This window comes from Chanos chanos, chromosome 8 (assembly GCF_902362185.1).
Source record: "Chanos chanos chromosome 8, fChaCha1.1, whole genome shotgun sequence".
NCBI lineage: Eukaryota > Metazoa > Chordata > Actinopteri > Gonorynchiformes > Chanidae > Chanos > Chanos chanos.
In genome coordinates this window covers 27,520,956-27,533,254 of record NC_044502.1, presented here as the reverse complement: position 1 = coordinate 27,533,254, position 12,299 = coordinate 27,520,956, and the positions used below count along the sequence as shown (strand labels likewise).

At 39.6% G+C, this 12,299-nt stretch overlaps 1 protein-coding gene across 1 annotated transcript; it reads left to right on the top strand.

The window, feature by feature from the left end:
• Positions 1-665: 665 nt before the first annotated feature.
• On the top strand, positions 666-1,964 carry LOC115819530 (putative nuclease HARBI1). Its single transcript, XM_030783040.1, is given in 5 exon segments — positions 666-955; positions 957-1,093; positions 1,205-1,317; positions 1,397-1,508; positions 1,585-1,964. Coding segments are annotated over 5 exon segments (1,032 nt in total).
• Positions 1,965-12,299: the final 10,335 nt, after the last annotated feature.

Sequence of the window (12,299 nt, the reverse complement as noted above, 5' to 3'; positions counted from 1 at the left end):
GCCTCAGATTCTCGAGCAGGCAGTTCCATAGCTGCGAGGCCCTGACCGTAAAAGCCCAGTCACCTCTAGTCTTGATCTGGGACTTAGGAACAGCCAGCAGAGCCCTGCCTGAGGACCTGAGGCTAAGCACTGGCTCGTAAGGGAGCAGTAATTCAGAAACTGGGAGCTAGACCATCAAGTACTTTAAAAGTGATCAGTAAAATCTTAAAATCAGTTCTTAAACTTACTGGTAACCAGTGAAGGGAGGCTAAAACAGGGCTGATGTAATCTTGTCTTCTAGTGTTTGTGAGAAGTCTAGCAGCTGCGTATTGTACCAGCTGAGGACGTGAGGTAGTCTTTTGGCTTAAACCTGAGTACAAACTATTGCAGTAATCTAACCGAGATGAGATAAAAGCATGGATGACCTTCTCCAGATCAGGCCGAGAGAGAAAAGACCTGGGGGGTATTTCAGGAAGTGGGTTACTGAAAACTCTGAGTTTGTTAACCCTGAGATGAAGGAAACTCTGGGTTTTCCGTTCCTGAAAGCGGGGTAACTCAAACTCTGGCTCAGTTACCGTAGTAACTGACTCTGTGAACCTAACCTGCTCACTGGCAGGTTTTCTTCAACAAACCCTGAGTTTCTCCCTAGCTCCTCCCTCCGACTGAACCTGAAGCAGCTGAGAAAAATGGCGTGTCCTTTCATCGCAAACCCTATCGACGTTGAAGCCCAAATTATTCGCCTTGCCTTACATCGGGAGAGGATTTTGAGACCCCGGTTAGATGTACTTTCTTTTCCTGAGGAGTACCTCATCGAGCGTTACCGTTTTTCGTTACAGTCTATAATTTATTTGAACAGTATTCTCCGGCCTTACATATGTAATATTACACACCGTGGACATGCTCTCACATCAGAACAAATTCTTTGTGTTGCTCTTTGTTTTTTTGCAAACGGGAGTTTTCTTTATAACATTAATAACAGAGCATATTAGCAAAGCAACAGTTTGTAGAGCCGTGAGAAAAGTGTCCCTCGCACTTAAACAACTACTACACATTTTTGTTGTGTTTCCTGGGCACAAACCTGTAAGGACTATCAAAGAGTTCCACAGGATTGCAGGTGACTGATGTAGAAATCATTCAGTTTATGAGAATATTTTAAATGATATTTTATTCATGATATTCTGCTGCGAGCTCAGCCTGGGATCAGTAGTTAGTTTTTATGTTGTAGGGTTTCCAAATGTCATCGGCTGCATCGATGGCACACACATCCCCATCACTGCTCCTTCAGTTAATGAGGGAGACTATGTGAATAGGAAGTCAATCCACAGCATTAATGTGCAGGTACACTGACTACTGTCTTACAAAGACTATACATCACAATATACTGCAACTAATATCCCTCATTCTCTGCACTGTCAAGATCATATGTGATGCGGCACACTTCATCACCAATGTTGAAGCCAAGTGGCCCGGCTCTGTCCATGACTCACGAATGTATCGTGAGTGTACACTGAGCAACAGATTTGCTAATGGTAAGTAAAGCTTCCTACAAATATCATTCCATTTCTTCCTATTTTAACACCCTCAATGTATCCACTATAATTACAGGAGAGTTTGATGGCCACCTACTTGGTGACAGAGGGTACCCCTGCCAGCCCTCTCTGTTGACCCCTTACCCTGACCCTGAGCTGGGCCCTCAACAATGTTTCAATGTGGCCCACTGCAGAACTAGAGCCCGGGTAGAGATGACAATAGGCATGCTCAAAGCCCGGTTCCAGTGTCTGCGTAAACTCAGGGTAAACCCAGAGAGGGCGTGTGACATTATTGTGGCATGTGTTGTTCTCCATAATATTGCCACAATTAGAGGAGAGCAACACCCTGCCGTACAAATAGATGACCCTGAGGAAGACCACCCTATCCTCCCTCCCGATGTCCCGGATGGAAGAGCCATCAAAGACGTAATTTACCACAATCGTTTTGCAGATTAAAAGACCACCACCCCCAGCAACTAAATAAAAAAAAAAAAAAGACACATTTCATTTGGTCTTCTTTATTTCCTACAAATGTAAAAGCAACACTTACTATATTAAGATGTATACCTCTGAAGGCCTCTCTGAATCCCTCTCTGTGGCAGCAGACAATGTGTTCATCATCATCATCATCATCATCCTGTGACAAATAGCATTCTGTCTAAGAATACTTCAAAGTGCTATATTTGGTAAAATCTCTGGAGTATTGAGTACGCACCACTGCAGGGAGTTCTCTAGTGGCAGGAGGCTCAACAAGACTGATGACACCATCAGTGACTGTTGGGAGAAAGGGAAAACCCCAAAAAGCAATATATGTATGTAAACATACACCGATTATATATATATATATATATATATATATATATATATATATATATATATATACACACACACACATATATATATATACACACACACACACATATATATATATACACACACACACACACACACACACACACACATATATATATATATATATATATATATATATATATATATATATATACACACACACACACACACACACACACACACACACACTAACATCTTATGTAGGCACTTATGTCCTGGGGGGTAACTGGCTCAGATGAACTCCCTCCAGGGATGCCTTAAGCCACTGGTCGCCCAGTGTTATGACTCAGGGCCAGCTCCTCTGCCTCTGTCAGAGGTCGTGTTGGTGGCCCTCCACCTGTTTTGCGGGCCTCTGCCTTCTTTCTGTTAGCTGAATAGAACACATTAATCTGCTAACCAGGATATTAAGCGACAAAGCATTTAGGTGTCTTAAAACAGCATACTGTTGGGGGTTAAAGCCATTCAAAGTTGAAATAACCACCGAATAACATTTACTTTGTTTCATATGTGAAATATGATTTAAACCAAGATGAGGTACAATCATGAGCCTATAGGCCTAAGCAAAATATGTCTTACCTGTTTGAAGTATGTTTTTATATTTCATTTTCAACTGCTGCCAAGTCCGTTTTGTGCCCATGGGATTGCACCTAAATGAAAATAGAACTTTATTCAATAACATTCCACCACTTTCACCTGTAATATTAAAGGAAAGTGTAGTTAAATGTTAAATGAATAGACTACCGCCTTCAAACTTACACATTGAGTCATGCAGCAATTGTCTCCCAAGCTAGTTGTCGCTCCCTTGCCGCCGTGTTGGTTTTTTTCTGAAAATGTGCTCATATTCAGTATAAGTGCGCATCACAATTTCGAGCTCCATTGGGGTGAAGTACGATGATCTTTTTTTCTCACCAGTTGCCATAGTGAATCACAGTATTGGAGCTCCATTGATGACGGCTTTTTATAGTCGTCATGCACGCGCTTAACTCGGGGTGAACATACTTAGAGTTGATTAAACTAACTCAGATCAGCCGTTCTGGAACCGAAAACTCGGAGTTCCCCATCTCAGGGTTCATCAATTCAGAGTTCAGGATTAAACTCAGAGTTTGTTAAACCCGCTTCCTGAAATACCCCCCTGATCTTTGAGATGTAACTGATAAAAACATACAAAAACTCAGAGACTATATACATAATACAATGTAAGCATTATCAACATAAATAAAAAAATATGGGGGATAAACAGTCATTCTTACATCACTAGGCATAGATAAGAACAAACCAGAAAAACAAAACAAAACAAAAAAAAAAGAGGACCAAAGACTTCAAAAATAAGGGGCATAACTCAGAACAACATGGAACAAGATATATCCCCACAAATCTTTCTTGCTATTTTACTAGAGTACATTTTTTAGTGATGAGAAAAATAATTTTCTCATCTCTGTAATAACCAAAGGAGGGTTTGCTATTTCTCCACTTACTACAATGAATATGATATTTACCTATTATAATGATCATAGTAATAGCTGCAGCTTCACCATAGAGTTAGCAGAAAATGTGACTTTTCAGTATTTCAAATAGTGTATGTTCAGGGATACACACAGTGAATGTGACACATGCATTTTGTTTTCAAGTTTACTGCCTCATTAAAAGGGCTAAAACTGCAATTTTAAAGAGGCATTGAAGAGTATTTGCCTAAAACTACCAAGCCAGGTAACTAGCTAACAGCCAGCAGACATGCAAACCAGCAACAGCAGCAGTTTTCCAGCTAGTTTATGAACTGACGTATTTCACTACTGTATATATACATACGTATATACATACATATTTATACACACACACACACACATATATATATATATATATGTATTAATGAATGTAGGCTAGCATACTACCATATTATGTCACTAATATTTCTTGGTGAGGTTGCACTTCTGACATTTCTTAAGACGCCATTTCTTAAGACGCAGTGCATGTCGATACACACACTGGGCGATCGTGTAGTCAAGCCTTAATGCATGACCTATTTCCGGTTGGAAAAATACATCGAGGGCGAGGAGAATTTGAAAGCTCGGGCGAGCGCTCAAATTAAAGTGAGAGCAAGCCAACGTAGACGTCTATGCAACCCTCATGTCTGTGCTTAATCACAACTTGTCTACGCTTGTGAAACCGGCTTTATTCGCCACAACATTATTTTTCAGCCCTCAGTTTCTGTTTTTACACGCTCGATTCCTGTCACTGCAGTCGTTTATATTCTGTGTGCGCTCTCATAATAAAGACAGCAAAATAATGCCATAATCTTGAAGCATAAAAGTATTAGTGATTTGATTACAGTTGTCATAAAATATACATGGGTAACCTGCCTTGGTCTTTTTTTATTGTAGTTTTATCAGTTGTAGTGACTTTCTCCATTTCCTCACGTTATGCACTCACCTAAACTCAAATTGCAATTGAAAAGCCATCCTCATTTTGACGTTCCAAAATCAACTAACAAGAATTCAACTAAAATGAACTATGTTTCAATGTGCAAATTTTGCATTATTCAAGCTTAATGTCAAAATTCAATCTATTAAAAAGAACGACGACAACAAAATGACAACAAAAATGTTCTCAGCTTTATTGTCTTAAGTTTTTGTATGGGGTACTATTTAAACATGGTACTTACATGTAGATTGTCAAGAAATATGTTGCATTGTTTTTTCTGTATCCCTATACCTGTTAATTCTTTTATATGCATTCTGACATGTACACTTATGAATTTTCTCTTACTTTCTGCTACCAATGCTGTGTGTTCAAGGCCATGGTGAAAACACACCCACTATGCTGAGAGTGGGGTATGTAAATTGTTAGAATTGTTTAAAATTAGGACAGAAGCCTTTGTATAAAGTGTACTCAGAACTGGAGGCACGCTAGGAGACAGTTAATATCAGTGAGAAGTAACATCAGATAGATCAAGTTAACGTCTGAGAGGAGAAACATTATACCATGGTATGCTGTTGACAGGATTGAATTGGTAAAGATTTTTCTTTTCAGTGAAAGATGTCTCAGCCCCATTCATTGACACAATCCATCATTACTTAAACGCAAAAGTGCTACATACTAGGGCTGTCATGATATCAGATTTTCACTACACGATTATCGTAGCCTAAAGAATTCACCATAACGATATTATTGTGACATCTATAGAAAATTTGAACAAAGTAATTATAATGATACTATCAGTCAAATTCATCCTTAAATTTGTTTATTGTGTGTTTGTCTCTTTTTGGCAAATGAATTACACTCAAAATACAAGTGTAGTGAGGTGGAGAGTCTGTAACCATAACTGCGCAAAAGCGTACGAAAAGAACAATTACACTACTTATTGGACAGTGAAAAGGCAACCAGATGAACTGATAATCAAAATAAACAAAAGATCCCCAAGGCCTAACACCTGACATCAATACAATGTCAACTGAAACAAAGCAGCGACCCGAGGTGATGTAATGTACTGTTAAACCAATGTAATGGAACTGTCTTAATGTGTTTCACTTTTAACAATACTATTTGTTTTTTAGTTATTAATGTGATTGCTGAATGTGCATAGCCTGATGACTGTCAGCAAAGCTCCTGATCTGCTGGGTAAACAACCTCACGGAACCAGCGCGTCACTGTCTGTGGCTGAGAATCACTGGTTCTTTGCAAAAGGTACAGAGCTTTTAATAGGAATATTTGCTCGCGTTTTAAGTATGATGATTGTTGAATGCTGTTTGTTTGATCGCTCCACTCATTTTTGTTTATTCCTGTATTTAAATGCTTATTTTCCCATTGAAATTGAATGGGGAAAGTTTTAGGTCTCTAGCACTATGAGGGATTGCACACAGCAGTAGTCAATAGCTGGATTCAGTGGTCTTTTGCTCCATGACTACACTTCAGCTGGAGACAGTTAAGATTCGATGATGCTGCAGCGCTATCACATTCATATCTCTAGTTTATGATGTTATCATATGTGTATTAATAACACAATATCAATATTTCATTTTTTAAATATCACCATTATCGTCAATACTGGTATATCGTGGCACCCCTTCTACATACCCAGTTAAAACAATTCTGACGACCACCAAAATGAAGAGGTGTATATTATGCATTTTTGATCTAGCAGAAAGTGTTGTGTTTTGGGTTGCAGTAATGAAAGTAGTAGCTGAAGAGTAGTGTTACAGTAGAGCCTACTTCTCACTGCCACAAACTTGAGATACTGGATGCATGTGTTGATAACTCAGCCTTTTTGCACACAGCAGTTTGCAAACTCAGCCTTTTTGCATACAGCAATACAAAGGAAACAAAAGAGGCTTAAACTAACAAAGGACTTCTCAGAACTTAGACACAAAAATGAAAAACTCAGACATCAAAATAACGACAACACAATACCACACAAGCTAACATAATAAAACCAGATGTAATTAGCCTGTTAGCCTGTGTCTCCTCCTGGGAGGTACAGACCTCTTAACTACAACAGGGTATTAGGGCCACATTGAGGGGAAAAACAACTCTGAGATTTTGAGAATAAGGTCGTAATATTATGTGGATAAAGTCATAATTTTACGAGAACACATAATATTACGAGCATAAAGTCGCAATTTTAGGCTACGTGTTATTTTAGAGGGGAAATATCAGAAGAGCAGACTGCTGCCTGCGTTAAAATGAGGAACGTGGAGGATCTTGTAAGTTATATTTTAATATAGTTTTTACAAATAACAAAATACTTAGTCTTTTGGCACATCAGCACCACATTTATAATAAGTATCAGGACTTTGTGTGTGGCACGGCATGACATCTGAGACAAACAGCAGTTGCTAGAAGGCTCAGGCTGCCTTTGTCTGACCTCTCACCCGTTTTGTTGGTTGCTGATAATTTATTTTCCTAAAAATTATGGTTTTTTTCCCTTGAAATTTTACAGTTTTATTCTCGTAATATTATGATTTTTATTCCTCGTAAAATTGCATCTTCATTTTCATAATTTTACGACTTTATTCTTGAAATATTATGACTTTATTCTTATTAAATTACTACTTTATTTTCATAATATTATGACTTTTCTCATAACGACTTCATTCTGGTAATATTACAACCTTATTCTGCAATTTTTTTTCCTCAATCTGGCTCCACTCCATCATATGTAACACCACATTGGTTTTTTTAGTGCTGCTGTACACTGGGACTGGCACCTCAGCAGCAGCTGGAACAAGGGCCTCCGAAGCAGCAGGGACAGGAGCTGGAACCCGGCACTGGCACAGGAGCCTCCAACACGACAGGAACAGGAGCAGGATCAGGATGCCCAGAGCTGGGTACAGCTTCTGTTTCAACAGGAGCTGGAACTAGAGACCCAGTGGCATGCAAAGCCTCTGCGGTCACTGGATCCGGCACAAGCATCCCAGGAAGTATCTAAAAGCATAACATAAAGATGCCCATCAGAGAGTGAAAGAGAAAGCCAAGGCATAACACTCAGTTCAGTGTAGCCTTTACCCTAATGTTCAATGACATGGGTGTTGCCTCATGACTGAGGACAGGAATGATCTTATCACACAGCAGTAAAGTGAACCAACCTTAGAAGTGGTTCTGCTAACCCAGACTCAGGCTGGTTTAAAATTAAACATTCTTGTTTTACAAGAGAAAATCAGCTTTTTATGAGATGAGGGCAGAAGGCAATAGGATGATCAAAGTCATTAAAGTGAACAAGAACAGGGTTATACTCAGGTACACAATATGGGCTAGAGCTGCACTAAATATTTAGGAGATCCAAACTGTGTAAGGGGCAATACCAATTCATGTCCAATCATATTTCAGTGAGGTACCTTAGGCATTCACAGAGACAAATGTTTAAAAAAGTCTACCAAATTAAGAACACAAAGGAAAATAAAAACAGAATTAGGCCTGCACGATAAGAGGAAAATCTGTGATGTGTGATAACATTGTACAATATTGCTATGACGATATGACTGGCAACAAATAAACAAATATTAAAGTGTGCATATTAGTTATACAGTTCCTATGTCTTTGTGTTTTAACAGGTACGCTGCTAACATAGACCCCAAACACTGAATAACCTATGCCCGCTGAATAAAGAAATTAAATAAATTATATCATATGACGGAGTATTAGGGCCACATTGATGAAAAAAAATTCAGAGATTTCAAAGTAATATAACGAGAAAAATGTCATAATATTAAGAGAATAAAGTAGTAATTTTAGGCTAGGGTAGAGCGGTGTTATTTTAGAGCGGAAATATCAGAAGAGCAGCCTGTCGCCTGCGTCAAAATGAGGAACGTGGGGCACGTGAAATTATACTTTAGTATAGGTTTCACAAATAACAAAATACTTAGTCTTTTGGCACATCAGCACCACATTATCATAAGTATCAGAACTTTGAAAAGATTGTGCAAGTAACTGTGATTATGCAACAGTGCAAGAAACAAACAGCAGTTGCTGTCCTCTGACTGTCCTCTCACCCATTTTGTTGGTTGCTGGTAATATGTTTTCCTAAAAATTATGCTTTTTTATCATGTTATACAGCAATTTCAACAATCCCTAAAAACAGTGAGGGTTTGCTTGAAATAGTTGTAATGCAGTTGTATAAACACACACAGACAGCCAATCAGGAGCACCGGGACATTTCCCGGCGGCCTGAGGGTCTTTTTGGCCTGCCGTGAACAGTCAACTTGACCAGTGATAATATAGCAAGCAGGACTGAGTTGACGGACCTCTCAGAATCCATGCATCAGGTACGACTCTCACTCCCGCCACAGTGTCAAAAACGTCTCTCACCAACGCACATAGCAACCATCTACCTGGTAAAATGGACAGTCGTCATGGTCAGAAGAAAAGGGAAGGTGGAGCAGAGAGGGAGAGAATAAAAAAGAGAAAATCCCCTGCCACAGAAGCAGCTGAATGCTGCAAACTAAGCAACATGCTTGCCAGTAAGGGACCAGGTCAGTCAAAAACACTAGCTGAAACACACACACACGACATACCCAGCAGGGTTAGCTAAGTAGCTAATAACAGTGTGACACAACGGCCCGCAGGCTACAGAGTATGCACGCCGTATGTGTTTGTGGAGGAATTATATCATAGCAAGGAGTGCAACATAACGATCACTTAAGCAATATCACACAAGAGGGAGTGCTGATATACTGAATACTACGGCTGTGGTTCTCATTTAGTTAAGTTGAATTCACATGAATCAAGTTCGTGTTGGTGCAATCAACAATTGCATTGGAACATCTGTGAAGAGAAGTGAAACATAATAATAAAACATACCAGTGCTGTTATACTCGATATCAGCACTCATGGAATGCCTCTTGTCCAGTCAAATTACTTGGTCTGAACTGTTGTATAAACAGTTGTATATGACATCGACGGCAATATGTTTCAACTAGTAAAAAATATTATACCTAGACTATGGACTTGCCAGCACTCTGTCATGCTACATAAGTTAAGGAAAGTACACACGTTGTACAGCGAAACAGGCTACAGTAATGTAACTAAAATACATCCTTGAATGTAACACTGTAGCCTGTGTGACACAGGCAATGACAAAGATCATTAGCGCCATCTGCAGGTACACTGTAACACCACAAGTTATTACAATAATATATTAGCGTGGACTTCTGATACACTAATGATAGTTAGTATGATAGTCATTTCACCTATTTTCTGATCTTTAAATTTGGCTTATGTTGCTTTTTCTTGTCTCATCCATACTGTGTTATTTTAAATTGTTGTCTTTTTTATTGTTGTTTTTGTGTGGACCCAGGAAGACTAGCAACCACTTTGTGGAAGCGAATGGGGATCCAAATTAAGAATAAAGAATACGAATGATTGAAGTTTTAAGCAAGCACGTTGCACAATATTAGACAAAACACAATCATTTACCTGTAAAATACTGTCGTTTCTCAGAGACGGTACATTTTTCTAGTGCCAGAAATTCAGATTTTCAGATTTATGGACAGTATTCAATGTTGGGTGTTAGTGTAGCCTAAGCTACAATATTATTGTTATTGTCTGTTGTCTCTAGAATATAAAAAATAGCCACTGGTCAAATATAATCAGTAAGCAAAACTGGAAAATATGGGTTGCTCTTGGGTTTTTCTTTGCAAAGGTGAAGAAGGAAGCATAGCTGTGTTCAGGCCTAGGCTGTGGACGCTAGTCTGTTGGGAATGACAGTGTTGAAGGCAGAACTGAAGTTCAAGAAGAGCATCCTGTCTGGTCTCTCAAGGTGATCCAGGGCGGTATAGAGGGCAAGGCTGATCGCATCTTCTGTTGATCTATTTGCTGGTGCTGGTCTAAGGTGGCTGGGTTAGTGCGTTTGTTGTTGGCCAAGATGAGCCTCTCGAAGCATTTGGGTGTCAGGGGGGTAAGTGTGATCGGGTGATAGTCGTTCAGGCAGCTCACATTTTTTGCTTGGGAATAGGCACGATAGTTGTTGATTTGAGGCATGTCAGGACAACAGCGTAGGCCAAGGAGAGGTTAACATTAGAAGCGCTGCGCCGGTTTGACCTAATTATACCTAGAAGCGCCGAGTGCCGGCCATTTGACCGCTGTGACTACCTACTAGGAGGTCCGTGCTGATTGGGTCAAAAGCCCGCCGAGTCATTAGACAAGGACACTGTTACTGACACATAATTATCGCTAGATGGCGCTTCTTGCACGAAGCAAATAGTTTGCTTACAAGATCAACTCGCGTTCGGCCTGTGTATCATTCATTTCAGTGTTAATAGTCGCTTATTATTTCATTAGAACGTTTGTTGGCCAGCCCTTCCATCATTCAACATAATGTTTTGATTACTTATTTGTGGCAACCGTGTTTCCAAAGGGATAAATTTCAGAAGACGTCTTGATCAAATTCGACAATAAAACCACCTGAACAAGACTAGTTTTTCATAGTATTTGTTTTTTAATATTTTATCTTCTACCTTGGAGAATTAGTTTATTTTAAGGGATGTCACACACGTTGCCAGTTAGACTGCGGTTGGTCTGTAAATGCGTAGCATCGACTGACAATGATCACGTCGTTGTCCCTAGTGATTAATTTATTGTAAGGGCACGGTCCATGTAGTGCAAAAATTAGACAATTGTGATTGTAAATTAACTATTGTAAGGAGCGATTACAGATCTGGACATTCGTATTGTTGGGCGACATGTCGGGTGACGGAGTAAGCTATAAACTGGACTTTATGCTTACGCAGTAGAACAACCTATGGGAATGACAAGACAGGCATTAATTGGTTGAGAATAACAATGCGTGTAAATCAAAACTTGTGGAAGTTTAGAGTGTGAGACTGTTTTGGGTGGCGTGTATAGAGTATACGCAAGATACTCTATACAATGAAAAATGTGCCAAGTAAAATACATAAACAGTCTGACAGACGTCATAAGTTTTGTTCCCTGAACGTCTGCCGATTTAACAGCGAGGAAATGTCTCGGCCAGTTTCTTTGCGCCACTGTCAATCGCAAATGTCTGATGCATTGTGCTCATAATGACCGCATCATGAATCGTTTGTTTTGCTCACCAACTCAAGTTAAGTTCCCTTCAAACTGTGCTCGGGACGTGCACATCGCTTTATCAACATTCCGAGCACAGCTTTGGTGCTTTCTTAGGACATTTGCAACAGACAAGCCGTTTAGTTGTCTGACAGACGTCATAAGTTTTGTTCCCTGAACGTCTGCCGACTTGAAACAGTGAGGAAATAGTCTCGGCCAGTTTCTTTGCGCCACTGTCAATCGCAAATGTCTGATGCATTGTGCTCATAATGACCGCATCATGAATCGTTTGTTTTGCTCACCAACTCAAGTTAAGTTCCCTTCAAACTGTGCTCCGGACGTGTACATCGCTTTATCAACATTCCAAGCACAGTTTTGGTGCGTTTGCCACAGACAAGTCGCTGACATGTTTTGTTCCTTGAACAT